Source organism: Anabrus simplex, chromosome X, assembly GCF_040414725.1.
Source record: "Anabrus simplex isolate iqAnaSimp1 chromosome X, ASM4041472v1, whole genome shotgun sequence".
NCBI classification, from domain to species: Eukaryota; Metazoa; Arthropoda; class Insecta; order Orthoptera; family Tettigoniidae; genus Anabrus; species Anabrus simplex.
Genome location: NC_090279.1, coordinates 153,014,643 through 153,032,256, shown reverse-complemented (window position 1 = coordinate 153,032,256; position 17,614 = coordinate 153,014,643). Strand labels below are relative to the sequence as shown.

General features: G+C 37.5%; 1 protein-coding gene across 1 annotated transcript in view; it reads right to left on the bottom strand.

The window, feature by feature from the left end:
* Hira (histone cell cycle regulator-like protein) overlaps window positions 1–17,614 on the bottom strand; it is a 235,811-nt gene that overhangs the window by 32,448 nt on the left and 185,749 nt on the right. The window contains exons 16-17 of the mRNA XM_068230932.1: window positions 10,462–10,638; window positions 4,339–4,444 (exon numbers count right to left, since the gene is read on the bottom strand). Coding sequence (XP_068087033.1) covers window positions 4,339–4,444; window positions 10,462–10,638 — 283 coding nt within the window. The remainder of the gene's footprint in view (window positions 1–4,338; window positions 4,445–10,461; window positions 10,639–17,614) is intronic.

Here is a 17,614-nt window from a genome sequence, read left to right as displayed (position 1 = left end):
GGAAATGGTCTCTGATATTCCCAGTTGTGTACGTGTGTACGAATAAAGCCGTACTGAAAAAAGCACGCCAACACACCAGCTGATAACTAGCGTATGTTACGAGCTGTACTTCCGAATGTAATACATAGTGACTGGAACCATTCTTTTGATAAGTGCAGCTGTCGAAAGCCACACCATTATTTTAAAGTATATTTCATGCTTGTTCTCTACGTTTATCACATCAGGATTTACTTAAACAGCTGTAAATGAGATAAGAGAGACCGCATAGTTTAGGTTAGTTATGCTATCACCCGGATAGTGCCAAAAGTTCCAAGATGGAAAAAATAAAAATAAATAACAGGGAAGTTTGCTGCATTTATGGATACTTACAGGTTTGGCAGTAATGTGTTTTATTATCATGTTTATTTCGCACGTTTGTTGTCTCCATTTTTTTTATTAATGCATAGCCAAGTATGTTTTGTTTGTTTCAAGGAACGTCCAAGACAAGGAAAATCCGATCCCTGCGGATTTAGTCACCAGTGTGGAAGTAATTGAATTAAAAAATGAAAATTGGGAATATGTCTTTCTTATTCAAACACAACTGCTAAAATACCGGATTAAGTAGTTGTATAATGATTTCGGTATATAAGTGAATATCCTAAGTTGAGCTGCAAAATTTCATTATAAGTTACAGTATTAAAATTTCGTCATACGATTGCAATATGATTCTTGACCATGAGAGTAGAAAGTTGAATGTAGCTTATAAAATTGTCATACTTCAAATTTCTGTGTAGTCAACATGGCGGATGTTTTTAGCAATAATGAAAAATGTTTTACTATTGATGATGCCTTTGAAGAGGAGAATGATGAAGCTATTCGTGTGTACGGCTCAACGACGGAAAGATCACCTCTCAAACCGAAAAATCGTAATGTAATAACGGAAGATAGCATTATTGTTCGGATTGAAGACCCGACCAGGAGTTCACGGACCATCACCAGTACGGCACCCAGGTTCAAGAGTACAGATGACGTGAGATTTTACTTCCAGTAACTCTTGCTATAAGACTAATCTTTATGGGTAATGAAGTTCATATCTAAAGGTTTTGATGTCATGGTTCGAAATTCCTGTTTACCTATTTGCTTCAAGTACATCATAGATACGACCACATGTTTACATTTGTTTGAGCCTTACAGCCTTTTTGTTTAATTTTAATCACGTCACAGTAATTATATTATAAATAAGCATGACAGCTCGAAAGTTCAATTTATTGACGTGTGTCAATCTCGTACAGTGACTCACTATAGAAATATGGTAACCAAAGCCTTTACTACGAAAATCGTTAAAAGCAAGTGGGGACATAAAATCAATATTATTTTCATTATTTGTTAGGTACGTTGGTGAGTAAAGCAATCGTTGTAATTGGATAATTTTTATAACGTTTTAAACTTACTTCTCACACACACACACACAAAAAAAAACCCAACCTATGTTGGCCTGAGTTACGATATATTAAACGATCACTTTGTTAGTGATCTTGCCTGCTATACAAATAGCAACAACCGTGAACATTTCTCAAGTAAAGTAAATTTGTTTCCTCATTCTGAGGTGCAGCTCTTTTTAGACACGCCCCCAGTGGAGGGGAGTTACATGTACCATTTTTAACCACATATCAACCTTCCTGCCATTCGTAAATCTCTGGCAGTATGGTACCGGGAATCGAACTTCCCGAGAACGGCAGCTAATTGTGCTAACCATTACTCTGGCAGACATTCTTAATTACAAAACACAGACATATAGCACGATTGATGTATGCTTAGAATGCGCGTTTGGATATGAAACTATTCACGTATTTGTGCGACGTCATCAGAGCTGCAGTAGGCCCACGCTACAGAGGCGGACATTTCTGAACTACGAAACACAGATGGACTGCATGACTTTGACGCGTGTTTTCATTGCGTGAGTTGTATGGACGAATCTATTCACAAATTTGTGCAATGTCATCTGAGCTGCAATAAGACTTGTACCCGCTTCAAAGTGGAATCGTTCTTCTCTGACGAATTTCGTTGTGGGCTCTTGTATGCAAGATTTATTTTTTCATGTTCTTCGTCTTGAAAAGCCAGGGGGGTCTAATACACGAGTAAATATGGTATTGTATCCAGGGTATGTATTTTTAACTTATGCCTATTACAGTATTAGCATTACTACTTACAACTATTTTAAAATGCCTACCCCTTTCAAGAGACTACCCTTGTACAGACTTTTTTTTTCTTTGTCATGGAACCATCGCTGGTTGTTTAATACAGGTTTCACTGGTTTTTTTTTTTTTTTTTTTTAAATCTGAAAACTAGCTGCTGTTTTCTGCATTCATATTTCTCCACGCCATATGCAGTGCAGCTATTTCTAATGAGTCTCCTCCTCCACTGCTGTCTGCCCTCTGGGCTGCTTCAATATTAAATTCTTTTCCATCAGATCTTGTCCCATCAGAACTATCCACCTCTACTTTGCACGCCCTTGCTCCCCTTTCCCTCAACATACAATCACACAATCCTTTCAACAAGACAGTTATCGTCTTCATAAGATGTCCAAACCAAGGTTAAGAAACCTTGCCTTTTGAATCTTAGTGCCAATGTTGGTAGCTTTCAGTGTATACCCTGTACGTAGTCATTTTGGATGTAATCCTTCCTGGTGACACTGAATTTCGATCAAAGTATCCGTGTCTCTGCTACCTCTAACCTGCTGATCAATCGGAAGCCATTTCCTTTGCAGTTTCAACTTAGTTAATATATAACCTTTAAGTTTTCCAGTCTGTTGGAACTAATGTCAGATAATAAATACCGTATTTACAGGAAAAATACCCACATATTTTTTAAAAAAATTGAGGCACGAAATTGGATGCGGGTTTTATTTGAGTCAATGTTGGGATATATTTAAAATCAACCTTCCTAAAGTTAGGGTGCAGGAATAATACCTGCATTTTTTTTTAAAATTTGAGGCACAAAATTAGGGTGCGGGTTGTATTTGAGACAATGTTGGCATTTTTTCAAAATCAGCCTTCCTAAAGTTAGAGTGCGGGGATTATTTGGTGGCGGGGATTATTCGCGTAAAGACGGTAAATACAAGAAAATACCTGAAAAAGAAAACATTTCATTAATAACAGAACATACCTAAAACATACCTAATGACAGAATGACATGTTCCATTTTTCAGGTATATTCTGTTACTAAATTTTTCTCTTTTTGTTCTTCTTTATTTTTTTACGTACCGTAAAAAATTGTTTGAATCTGATCAAAAAACTTTAAAAAATCCATTCTCTGCAGTTAGACTGCAATGTAAATTTGAAATTTTGACAATTCAACTTTGATGATGTTAGATCCATAAATTAATTTTTATTTTGTTCATATTTTCAACTAATATTTAAATTTAATTGTTGACTGATTTCACCTCACAAGGTGGGGTGAATAACATCAATAACTTATTTTTCATAAAAGAATGGAATCAATCTACCAATATGTAAATCCGATCACTATTATGAGTTTAAAAAAATAAAATATTTGTAACAATGTATCAAATTTTATTACAGTCTTAATATGTGAAAATACTACAGTAAACTTAACTCAAACAGTGGTAAGTGTTATACAAAACATTTGAATTACAAATGATTCCCAAACAAATCTAAATTACATACTGTAAGTTCCAAGTGGTAAAATGATATACAAACATTAAGGAAGATTTATTCATAATCATTTATGGCATTAAAGGGATACGATACATGAAAGGAGCGCCCCCGAAGATTACGATGATTCATAACCAAGTTGAGAAAAGTAATCGGGCATTCCTGGGCAGAGTCAGAAATTTACTGGAAATAACTTGACGGCTGATCCTTTCATAACAGAAACATCCACATCCGAGCCCTTTTCAGGGCTACAGTTAAAAATCATCTCTATTAACATAGAAGGCATCAACCAGCCAAAGAAGAACTGCTATGAGAATGACGCAATCAGCACCAGTGTAAAGATGTGGAGATTTTCCTGGTCCTTTTCAGTGTTTACGTTTGTCTGTGTCTTATCTGTTCCTTCCTCTTCGATGTCTTAAAATAAGTTCTTATAAAAGGTAAATTATGACGACTTTATATGAAAGAAATATAGTTTTACTTCCCTTTGTATCTTATGCCCAGGTGAAAACCTTGTCCTGTGTTACTGTAGTGTATTAATCAACGAAGTTTAGATTTGAAACAATGTTTTCTTGAATGAAACTAGAAAACATGAAAGGAAAACTAAAAACATGCTCAAAAATTGCCAAGCTTATAATAATCATAATGATGAAAATATAACAATGTAATTAATTGCCAGATCACTTACCAAGAACCAAGATCGGGAGAGAACATGAATGCTCGACCAGTTGACAAAGACACCAATGGGCATCCATTCTCTGTTAAGAGGGAACTTAAGATTGTCACCATTGTCCCTGTAACAAGGAAGAGTTATGTCATATTTATTAAAGATTCTGTAGTTTGCGAGTACAACAGAATGAGAATTAACACGAGCACAGCCGTATTTAGGCAAGGGCCTTATGGGTCCAGGACCAGGGTGGCAAATTTATGGGGCGGCAAAAGTTAAAAGCTCTGATAGTTTAGAAATGACTTTTTAGAGAGCGTGCACTTTCGTCATATTCAAAAGCGAACACTCCCAACATGAATAATGGAATTTTTTTTCTGCTTATGTGAAAGCCGTCGGTAATAATATTCTTAATACCAACAAGTGGACAGCAAACTACAAGCCGCAGAAATGAAGTTCCTACGAACTATGGTACAGAAGACAAAAAGGGACAGGGTAAGGAATGAAAGAATAAGGGAGCAAGCTGGTGTGTACCCATCCCTGAATGAAAAAGTGACAAGGGCCCGTTTGAAATGGTTTGGCCATGTCAAACGAACGGACGATGGAAGGACAGCAAAACAATGGCTACACACAGTCGTGGCCGGAAAACGACCGGTAGGAAGACCTAGGAAGAGGTGGCTGGACCAAGTGAAAGAGGACATAGGAACAAGAGGAATCAGCTGGGATGTCGTCTTGAGAGAAGAGTGGTACATGGACAGACAGAAGTGGAGAGTGCTCGTAAACCACACCCGGGCAACTGGAGTGGAAAACTGATGATGATTTAGTTGTATTAATGTTTGATATTTTACCTACTGTATTACTTTATTCATTATATTACAATAATAGTTTTTGCAATTTTATCTTATAAAGTTTAAGGAAAGGGAGCGCAAAATTATTTGAACCCAGAGGTTCCATTAGTTAAATTCGGCCCTGAATAGTAAGGAAAAGAGCACCGTGATCAGTGTGAGAGGGAATAGGGCAAATATCTCAATAGATCAAGATCACATTGAGCAAGTGTCAGCTTTCAAATATCTTGGAAGGCACAATAACAGAGGATATGAGGTGCGCAGGAGAGGCAAAGAATCAAGGTCATCAACAGAAAGAAAAGGCTCTTCTGTGAATGCTTGGACAGTGTTATGAGGAAGGGACAGGTGAAATGTTTTGTTTGGGGTGTAGCTCTACAGTACACTGAGTAAGACCTAGGTGCTGAGGATGGAGGAGGAAAGGAGAATGGTAGCATCCAATCTGTGGTTGTGGGCAGATTTACATATTGCATGGCTTTCAGTGCCGGGAGTGTCCGATGACGTGTTCGGCTCGCCTGGTGCAGGTCTTTCTATCTGACGCCCAAAGGTGACCCGCACGTTTGGATGTAGGATGATGATGATAATAAGGTAAGGAGAGGGTGAAACCTGGTGTCAGCATGTAACCAACTCCCGTCGAATGACAACAAGGGTGTGCTCAAAGTAGACGGTCAAATTACCATCAATAGCGCCATAGAGATCGGGCCAGCTAGGAAGACATCCGGTGAGGGGAAGTGTGCGAGTGAGAAAGCAGAGCCGTGGGAGGAAGAACGCTGACTTCCCCTTCTCGCTCAGTGTTGACATGTAACACTCTGCAAATTTTTAGTTCGTGGAATTTTCTTCCAGCTGTAAATTACAGACATACATAGTCGAAGAATTTTATTTACAAGGGTTACAGATGATAGATGGATTTAAGGAGTTAGAACATAATTTAACCTCTTATTATAGTAGCTGTGAAAATCGTTTTTGTTTATCAATTTGCATAGTCATTATTTAAAAATATAATTTAATGTAAAATTAACTTTATGACGATGTAGATGCACAGTGTAGAATATGGTTTGCTATAACAGTAGGCTACATAACCTGAGCCACATCATGTAACATAAGTCGATAATAATAATAATAATAATAATAATAATAATAATAATAATAATAATAATAATAATAATGAAAAAATGAAATGGCGTATGGCTTTTAGTGCCGAGAGTGTCCAAGGACAAGTTCAGCTAGCCAGATGCAGGTCTTTTGATTTGACTCCCGTAGGTGACCTATGCGTCGTGATGAGGATGGAATGATGACGAAGACGACACATAAACCCAGCCCCAGTGCCAGCGAAATTAACCAATTAATGTTAAAATTCCCGACCCTGCCGGGAATTGAACCCGGGACTCCTGTGACCAAATGCCAGCACACTAACCATTCAGCCATGGAGCCGGACAATAATAATAATAATAATAATAATAATAATAATAATAATAATAATAATAATAATAATAATAATAATAATGAAAATGAAAACCTACAACCTGTTTTCCAGTCTCAGACCGGGTCAGGAATGTAATGAATGAAACATATATAGGCTAGTATTACAATGGGGTCGCCACTCCCAAGGTGATTATTAATGACTGATAGATGCAATGAAATGATAATGGAGAGTGTTGCTGGAATGAAAGATGACAGGGAAAACCGGAGTACCCGGAGAAAAACCTGTCCCGCCTCTGCTTTGTCCAGCACAAATCTCACATGGAGTGACCGGGATTTGAACCATGGTATCCAGCGGTGAGAGGCCGATGCGCTGCCGTCTGAGCCACGGAGGCTAATAATAATAATAATAATAATAATAATAATAATAATAATAATAATAATAATAATAATAATAATAATAATAAGGTAATATACATCAAGAATGAAACACACTACGAGAAAATTGAAAAACTCTTAGATAGTATGCGAAAGAGGAGGATAATTTTTTACGGTCATCTTCTCCTCAGAATGAACTCTAATAGATTACGCGAACAAATCTTTGACTTCTTCCGTAACCGCAAAAACAAACCGAACTGGTTCAAGGAAACTGAAAAAGATCTGGTAGAATTAAAAATTACAGAAAATTCACTATTCGGTCGAACAGCTTAAGTAATAACTAAAGAAGAAAATATCAGGTTCCAAGACAAATCTACATTAAAAGCCAAATCTATTATCTCGGAAGATGAGAGGAAACGAAGATCAGAAATAATGAAGAAATACTGAGCACTAAGAAAAGAACAACACACAGAGAAAGGATTGATTCAATATACCCCAAAGAAAGTGAAACGAAATAATAATAATAATAATAATAATAATAATAATAATAATAATAATAATAATAATAATAATAATAATAATAATAACAATAATAATAATAATAATAATAATTGTTAAACGGTGAGAAAGCAGGGTTTGACTATATGATCGTTTGTCCCTAGCTCCTTAATGTCAAGATTTAATTGCCCTGTTGTAAAATAAGAAATGTGACTTAACGATATGACATATATAACGATATAATGGTTCTCAGGTATAGAAACAAAATATAATTCATGAAAAGAAACAACGTAAAGGGTCTACATATGCTGAGTAAAAGGCAACAATATATGTATGAAAAGATAATTTAAATAACACTTGAAATAATAAATAATAAAATAATGACACCCTCTTCACAAAACGAGCACATACTTGTTTTAAATTTCATCTAGAGCTCTTCAATTCCGAGTCCTCCGTCATCACTTCTGTCGTCCTCACCGGATGACGTGTCGTCGGCTCCCAGCTGGATCACAAAGGACTCGATAATGTCTTCAAGAGGTTCCTCATCCCTCATGAAATCTTTCTCCACCTTCTTTGTGTGTTCACATTTACGCTTCCAGTCTTCAGCGGATATTGACGTGAATTTCTGTCTAGCGAGTTTCTCTACGTCGTCAATAGTGAAGGTGACATTGTGAGAAGCTACCCAGTTCTTCACTTCTGCCCACACTATTTCAATACTGTTTAATTTAGGGTGATATGGGGGCAGTCGAAGGACCGAGTGTCCGTACTGTTCCATGAGTTCATCTAGGACGTAGGTTTTGTGTGCCGGCTTGTGCAATTTGATAAGCTCATAAAGCTCGTGTTTGTACATCATTTCACGGTGTGGAATGTTCCTATTCACTAGCCAGGAGATCATCGTCACTTTTCGTAAACTGGAGGTTGGAGCACGATCTACTTCCTTGTTGTGATATGATGCGTTGTCAATCACAAGAACACTGCGAGGTGGAAGATTAGGTATAAGCATATCTTTCACCCACTTAAAAAAATTGTCACTATTCATATCATCGTGGTAGTCGCCACTCTTGCTGCCAGACTTCCAGATTAGCAGACAGTTCTCGATGAAGCCCATTTCCCCGCCAGCATGTACAACTATAAGTCTTTTTCCTTTTGACATGGGCGCTGATATACCGGATATTGAATCATCAGACCAGCGTTTGCTGGATACATGGGACGTATGTATATAGGTCTCATCCGTGTACACTATAGGCCTATCCTCCGCCCGATACTGGGCAATTTTTTCAAATAAACAAATCTCTTGTATTTTATGTCATGCTTTTCCATCAGCATGCGCTTATTAGTGTTAGTTTTTTTCCAACGATATCCTAATGATCGAAGGATTCACTTGACACTGGTATTGGATCCCTTGAACTCTAAGTCTTTCTCTAACTTTGCACGAATTTTTGAAACTGTAGGTAAACATTTTTCAACTAAATAAAAATTATTAACAATACGACGTACGGCACCTTCGTCAAAGTCGTCCAGTCCAGTAACATTCTTTGTGCGCGTTCTTTTTTTTGTTTGGTGTTTCAAACAGACTGTCCATAGGTTTTCCTAATTCTATCGCTTTTCGTTTTTCGCTCTTAATCCGTGCCACAGAACTTTCTGACACTCCAACAGCTGCTGCTACTCTTTCCTGCACTTTCTTACAATCTATCACAAACTTTTCTTCCACTGCCTCCCTTTCCATAAAGTCTGTAACGTTCGAGATTGCTGCACGAGTCTGACTCTTTAGCACCTTACGATCCAGGCTATTTTTAACGCCTTCCATACTGTCACAGATAGGCCTAACGAACACCACCACTAATCACAGTTACTACACAATGATAAGTTACAAAGCAGCGCGCGTCAGCTGAGTGTACACTTATGCACTAAACTGTCCTTGTAGCAGGACCTCTGTTAGGAGAGAATGCGCTACGCTGAATCGTCCAAAGAGCGCATGCGCAGCCAGACGTCTTCCTACCTGGCCCGATCTTTATGATCTCAATCCATATGAACACTGCAGAGAGGTTTGGAATTGAATCCAGGCTTAATGCACACAATCTAGTAATTAGAAATTGTATACCACTACCTCTCCTACCCTGCTGGCCAACATTCTCATGGTGAAACTTTTTCGACCAATGGAACTCAAATCTGCTAACCACGGTGTCAGACCATATAGACATGACACTTTAACAATCATGGACACCAGGCAGGCTTGCTGTGGGAAAAAAGAGTAAGGAATGGTATTAGTAGAAGTACTAGCTTGGACACTAGCTGCGAAGAGACTGTGATACTGACTAGGCGGAATTTACATATTCAACAGCAATTTCAGTGATGGATAGATTTAAGTCAATACGGACCATAAACGAATAAAACTAGAATGGTTAAAATAATAAATACTAGATTGTTTCTGCTAGTGGTGGCCGTAGAAGGAAAGGTAAATGGAAGAATGAAAGGACAGAAAGAGGATAAAGAAGATACCAAATTGAGTCAGGATAGCAGGAACCTACCAAAAAATGAAGAGGGTGGCTAAAGACACTAGATGGAGGATAGAATGGATAGCAGGAAGATACCAGCATATGTCTGTTTTACTTGGAGGTTTTACATCGCACCATAGCACACAGACTTTTTGGGGATACTTCTTCTTTAATTACAATTGGCTTCACTTTGCACTGACACAGATAGTGTCAGAGACTTTAATTAAGGTGTGGAAATGGGAAACTATGGAAAACCATCTTCAGGGTTGCCGACAGTGGGGTTTGAACCCACTCTCTCCTGAATGGAAGCTTACAACTGCGCATCCCTAACCGCACAGCCCACTTGCCCAGTTTTTTGGAGGATGATTATATGCAAAAGGGCTACCTGTGTGTCAATTTTAACATTTTGTTTTGCTCTACAGGAGGAGGAGGATCATCTAAATTTAAGATTTCTGAAATACGCTATTTAAGGTGATGTTGAATATAAATGTGCACTGTACCTCTCGACTTCCCACTGGGTTCTGACTGCATGATTGGTAGGAGCGACTCATTCTTCACCAACACTTTCCGTGTCTCAACGTCCCACACGTTCACGCCGCCAAGGGATGTTACCGCCATGAACTGCTTTTTACTCCCCATGGCTAATCTTGACACAGGAGCAGGCAACACCAAGGGTGGAAGAGGTCGCTGACCTGCACATAATAAAATATTAATAATAATAATATTATTATTATTTTCCATAAAATTATTCATATTGTACCAGGAAATAGTTGTTGGGCAAGAGCATGGGAAGGATCTCAGGTTGTGTGTGGTTGCTATTGCAGCAGGTACAGAGAAGGATGATATCGCAGGGTGAATAATAGATGGTAATTAAAATTTTTGCCAATATTTATTGATAATCTCAAGCAAATCACCCTGCTTCTCATTCATCAAAATTAAATTTCCAATTGATCTCTTCAGAATGCAATTAAATGAAATATATGCGCTGTTATGATCCGATACATCCACTCGATGTTACCAATGTACAAAATAAAGACCGGTTTTCTAAGATCTCAATACACCCTACGGTTCATCTAGGATCTCTCATATAGACTTAAATTCAAAATAGAACTTCATTCAACCACTTGTCGATTTACCAAGATTTTAAACCGCAAAGAAAATTAAATCCATCACTTGTGGTGGAAACCTTACAGTCTTTCTAAAGTTATTAAACATAATATTAACTTACACTTGCTTTAGCAATTTTCAATCACTTGCTGAAGAAATCCTACAGTTCATCTAAACAAATTATACAGGATTGTTAAATTGTGCACTCGTTATATAACAAGCCCTACAGTTCAAGTTAAGTTATTGTGAAATGATTTCAGTTTACACAACTTCGAAGAGAAACCTAAAGTTCATTGAAATATGACCTGAAGTCTTGTTGAATGACCTCCTACAATTTCTACAAGCAGTAGGATTAGAGTTCACCCGATCAAAAATTATAAAGCACTTTTCATTTGATAAACGTAGCACTGTTGAATGATTGAGTGCCTTATTAAAAGGTCAGTTATTGTCTAAGTGTAATTACTCACTTAAGAAAAGGTAAAATACACTTATAACACCTGCGTTCTGCTCATAAGAATGGATGAAGTACGGTTCTGCAGCTTCATGACTGGAACTTTTGCAGCGAACAGCCTGAACTGGAACTCAGCACCAGCAGCGTACCACGTTCCATCCCACGAAGACACCACGTTTTAATCCCTCGTAGATACCACGATTAATCCCTCGCTGGATACCACGAATATCCCTCGAAGACACCATGAACAATCCCACGCTGGATGTGCCGTTCTAAGTAGTGTGATATTACGACACTTCGCCAAGATGTTTTAAAAAGAAATGTTGAAACACAGGAAAGTTCAATTGGCACTATACAGCGAGTTGTAGGACTATTAATTATCACTAATGAGTTGCATTTCACACTGAAATAAGTCTGAATGCACAGTTTGTACTCGCACTTTTGTACTATGGCATTAAATATGTGACTTGGAATAGCACAGTCTATGTCACAGTTCGAACTGTAAGTCAAGTTACTGTGTTAATAAAATGAGATCGCTTCTGAAGTCGAAAGCACAGTTTTTCACTACACAGTTTATAAGACATGAAATTAGACACTCGCACAGTTCATACTAATCACAGATTATGTCATAAATTCAGTATTAGAATAACTATCACAGTCCGTTAAATACTCGAGTAAATGCAATTAATGTCACTTCTAGAATGTCACTTCTTGAATCTTAATATCCACTGCTTAAATGGTTTTTATGGATGAGTTTTCATAATAAGGGTTCGTATGACCTAATATCATGTAATAGACAAGAAAAATGTTCCACCGATCAATACATTTATTGTGAATGAATTATTGCACTAGTACCAGTTTCGGCCTATCTTGGCCATCATCAGCTAGCACACAAATTTACAGTCATTAGACAAAATTACAAAGATGTTACGTTAGAGCATCCGGATGTCTAATGAAAAATGGAAGTAAAAGATATTGCAGTATGTTGCGTTAAAATATCTCTGATTAAAAGTGGTGATGGTGTTAAACTAAAACCTATTGATTGAGCATGGACATGAGTACATAAACACATTAAAATATATATGCCACATCATAAGACACTAAAAAATATAGTACATTAAACACATTAAAACATGGTATATTTTAAAAACGTCTATTAAAATTTGAGTTCATGTTGCGTTGCATTCATTTTTCAATCCTCTTGTAGTTCTTGTGTTGATTAAGTTCTATTAGGTGAATATCGAGAATGTTCTATGGCTGATATACTTTGTTTTGGTATGTTATAAGAACTCTTGTCATTAAAATTTGAAAATTGAGTACTGTGCAATTCAACTGTTGATGTAGTCAGGTAAGATTTATATATACAGCAAGATAGGGTTTAATTATACAGCAGTTGGTGGTGACACCTCTCTCGTCTATGCACGTTATATGGTTGTTATTGTTGTTGCTGTGGAGGTTATGTACCGATATGTTTGGAGATTTGTTGTGTTCTTGTGTATTATAAATAATAAATAATAATGACCTAATATCACCATAAAATGTCCTTAATATTCAGTTCTTTTCTTACGACACTAATCGAATGTTCAAGGAAATACGTGAAAATCAGCCACACTCAGTCCTATTAATTACTGAATATTTGAGTGGAATAGTACATCAAATAGTTTTTGGAAGTCGCTGGAAGAGTCCCAAGGGACGACTAAGATGGCGATGGATCGATACAGTGCACAACGACCTGAAAGCTGTAAGACTACATCCTGACATGGCCCGTGACCGAATTAAATGGAAACAACGAATCCACACAGCGGACCCTGTGACCAGGCGGGACACACGCTAAAGAAGAAGAAGTACTTCAAATAGTTCACAATCGTAATTGTATACGAGAAATGCGTCTCAAAACTAATGAAATTGTCAATAATTGAAAGTTTAATTTAACATGCTCAATTTCCTAATATGCTTGTCACTGTAAATGATCACGACAGAGTTCAAATATATGAGGAATTAACAAAGTCCATAATACTGTCGAATAGCAAATTAAACACTGGTATTCTCAGTTCTACCTAAATACACAGTCTATATTGCAAGATCACTTGTTCAAGAAATTCGTAAATCTTATACGACGAAACCCAGTTTAATAGAACTTTATAACATCTCACACGTCCACGACGCGGTTGAAATTTCACTTACTATGATCTCGCACAAATTCAAAGTTCTAGAATATGACTTACAAATCTCTCGTGAGGCGCAACGGAGCAGTATGATCTTTAGTCGTGATCGAGTTGTAGATTTCAACTGACCATACCCTTGGGTCGTTGACCTATTTATATTCCGGTGGAAGCAAGCTCAATGGGTCAGGCGACAGAGGGGTGGTTATGTATCACAAGTGGGAAGGAGACGACCGTGGCCTTAATTAAGTTACAGACCCAGCATTTGCCTAGTGTGAATATGGGAAAGCACAGGAAACCATCTTCAGGCTGCCCACAGTGGGATTCAAACCCATTTCTCCTGAATGCAAGCTGATATAAATAGGAACTACTTACAAATCATATTTAAATACAATAGAACCTCGAAGCATCGTTCCCGCAACTGTCGTTTTCCCGTATCCATCGTTTAATGTATTCAGTCCCAAAAATGTTCCATATAAACCAATGTTAAATTTCTCCACATCTATCATTCCTCAAACTATTGTTTTATCGCATCGACCGTCAAAAAATATTTGTCCTCGGCTACAATTTTCCGGCATGGATCGATCGTACGTAAGAAAAATATACACATAAGTTTTCTGAATTTAAAGAGACAGCTGAATTCTCGAGCATATAATAGTGGCAACCTGTTAGACGAGAATGTACAAGTGATTACAGTTGCTAGTCTTGAGCAAGGATCTCGTAGCCTGGAGTGCTGTGCGTAGGTTATTCATGCGCAACCTCACTACGAGCCTCCTGGCGCCAATGCTTCTCCTCGACTCATTAACTGGCCCCTAGAAGTATTCTTATTTACAAGAATTAAAACGGAGGCACTGTAAAACTTAAATTTGCCACCATTTTCTATGTTGGTATTGGCTGGGTAGGACTACCAACTTCGTTGAAAATGAGAAAATTGCGCAGTTTAAAATAGCCATGGCGTGCGCCAGGTAAGTTTTAATTAATCACAGGATTATTAATCGCGTCATACCTTGTGATGTGTGTGGAATGCTAGAGGCACTTTGTTGCCTCCTGCCCAATTGTCTTGTTACAAGCCGGACCTAACCAAGCCAGACCATTAATCTTTTCACTAGCCTGGTCTTGAAACTAATTCCTAAGTTGGCAGCATAGCTTAGCCCGCCGTGACATTGTCCGAGGCACGCTATGTTGAATTTCTAACCTCTTTGTGACACCGTCCGAGCCGCGCCATGTGGGATCTCTAAACTATCGTTCGCGAAGGGTGTACAGAATCTTTACTAAAATACAGGTTATCACCGTAGTATGCATGTATATCATTAATTTACAATAAGAGAACTGACCTTAAAGGTTTTCCAATTACTACGAGATGTAAGGAAAAGCGAAACGAAACGGCGTAAAAGTCATGCTTTTTATTTTCACCGCGTATATCATGATTACACTAGTTTGATACCGTTATGTATAGTATGAGCATATCCGGCTCCATGGCTAAATGGTTAGCAGGTGTTGGCCTTCAGTTCAAGAGGTTACGACTGGGTCGGCGATTTTAACTTTCATTGGTTAATTCCGACAGTACGGGGGCCATATGTGTGTGCCGACTTACGCATTAGGATTCATCTTAGGTAGAGCCGCATTTTCATAAGCACGTAGATCGCGTATCACGTGACAACTAGAAAGATTTGCACCCAGCTTCGGAGGCCACATGCCATTATTATTATTATTATTATTATTATTATTATTATTATTATTATTATTATTATTATTATTATTATATTTACATGAAAATGCCCAAATACAGTACCCATATTTTATTAATTTGCTTTCCCCCTCCCCCTTGAAAAACGATGCATCGAGGTTTTACTGTATAATAGAAATATTTTCTTTTCAGGAATAAGATTAAAAACAGGTTTTTTCAAAGATATAAATTAACAGTGTAATTTGTAATGTTAACACTGATGCTTTTACGGCCTGTACTTGTAGACATGATATGGGCTTTTGGGCTTAAGCCGTGTCAAGAAAACAAGGTGAAACTCTATGTTTCGCACAGAACTTTGCTCCGCGTCTTCAGAAGAAAATCTTGACTGTTCACGAGGAAGATTTCTACAAAAATGAGGGTTTGACTTTAAGAATGCTTTACCACTGGAGCCGTAGTGGTACGCTCATCCGTAACCAGGTGGCTCGCTATATGCTGGCACAGCACTAGTATTCCAAGCTCCATTAAGCTCCTATTAAGATGTTCTATCACACCTTGTGTGCGTAAAAAGTAACAGAGAGAGGACATCAGACAAATCAGCTGAGGCAGATGCAAAAAATTCGGCTGGCAGTAGGCTTCCTCCGGTTCAACAATTTATAATAAGAAGAACAAGTTCAAGGACATGATGGGAGGTTTGATCTGCTCTGTTTAAAATCCAGTCCAACAGCAGCAAAGCACGACTTCATCTGGCCTGATAGAATCAATTACACATTTAAACCTTAAGGTGTTACATAACTGAATGATAAATCAGTTTATCCTAGAAAAGGTTTTAACAATAACAAGATGAAGAGTTTAAATCTGGTAGAATGATAGTTGATTTTTTTTTTTTAATGGGCCTACGCTTAAGTGGAATATAACAAAACAAACAGTAACAAGAAACATTTTATCTTTGGAGGACTCTTCTAAGAAATCCATCAGAAGTTCTAATACCTATTTTACATCTTGTACAACATAAGAAAAACCAGTTAAACTATTTACAAGTGTTTTAAAGTGTTCTATTATGTTTTAATGTGTTCCATTACAACAGACATTATCAAGAAATGGACAGTGTATGTATATGGGTTGAAGATAATGTTATACAGTATATGGCGATGTTTTATGTAAAACAGAATAATGTTAGATCTTGAGATACAGGGAATGTTGATATTGATGTAGGAATCGTCGATGAAGGGAGTTGAGGCTCCTGAAACATGTACGTGAGAAACATTGTATAAAATCAAATATTGATAATATATTGACAGGGCGGACCAAACAATCACCCGTTGTACATTATATCAGCTGAGGCAGTCGATTTTTGAAGGATGGCCAAAAGTCTAGGCAGTCCATGACTTCGCTGGCATGTTAAAGATCTCCGGTGGTGCACTCAAGGTCACCGAACAAAATTAAATTACCTCAGCCATAGTACTCATCCCAGCAGAATTCTGCTCTCTTAACTAGATAGCAGCACATCAGAATGTTGAAACTGGTAGACAGGCCACCTAGATGGCATCACAGTAGCTGAGGCCACAATAATAATAGACTGAACTCCTGAAAGAAACTGCAGAAAATGTCGGCCTTCAGATATCTTTTGAAAAGACAGAATACATGACCTGCAACAAACAAGCATCAAAAATCATGGAGACAAAATATGGCAACATTAAACGAGTGTCACAATTTAAGTATCTTGGTCAAACTATTTAACAAAATGGACTCGAAACAAAAGCCAATGAAATTAGATGCCAAAAGATTGAAACTGCATATCGACTAACCCAAATTATCTATAACAAAAGATGTGTCTCTAAGCTCACAAAACTAAGACATTACAACACAGTCATAAAACCAGATGGATTATGGATCAGAGACACTAATTTTGAACAGGAAAGCAGATACTGAAAACACTGAGAAAAAGGAACGCAAAATCATAAGAAAAATTCTAGGCCCAAAACTCACCGACAGACAATACCAACTTAGAGGCAGACAGGAAATCAAACAATACACAAATATTCACAGTGACATTAGAAAATGCAGGCTAAAATTCTATGGACATATTAAAAGAATGCATCCAGACAGACTTACAAAACAAATAGTCGCATTCTATGGAAACAGTAGTAAAGCTAAAACAGACACAATGAAATGCATTGGCGAAATCAAAACAGATTTGAAACAGGCAAAAATTACACCAGCAGATGTCCAAAACAGGGTAATCTTCAGATCCAAAAGCTGAC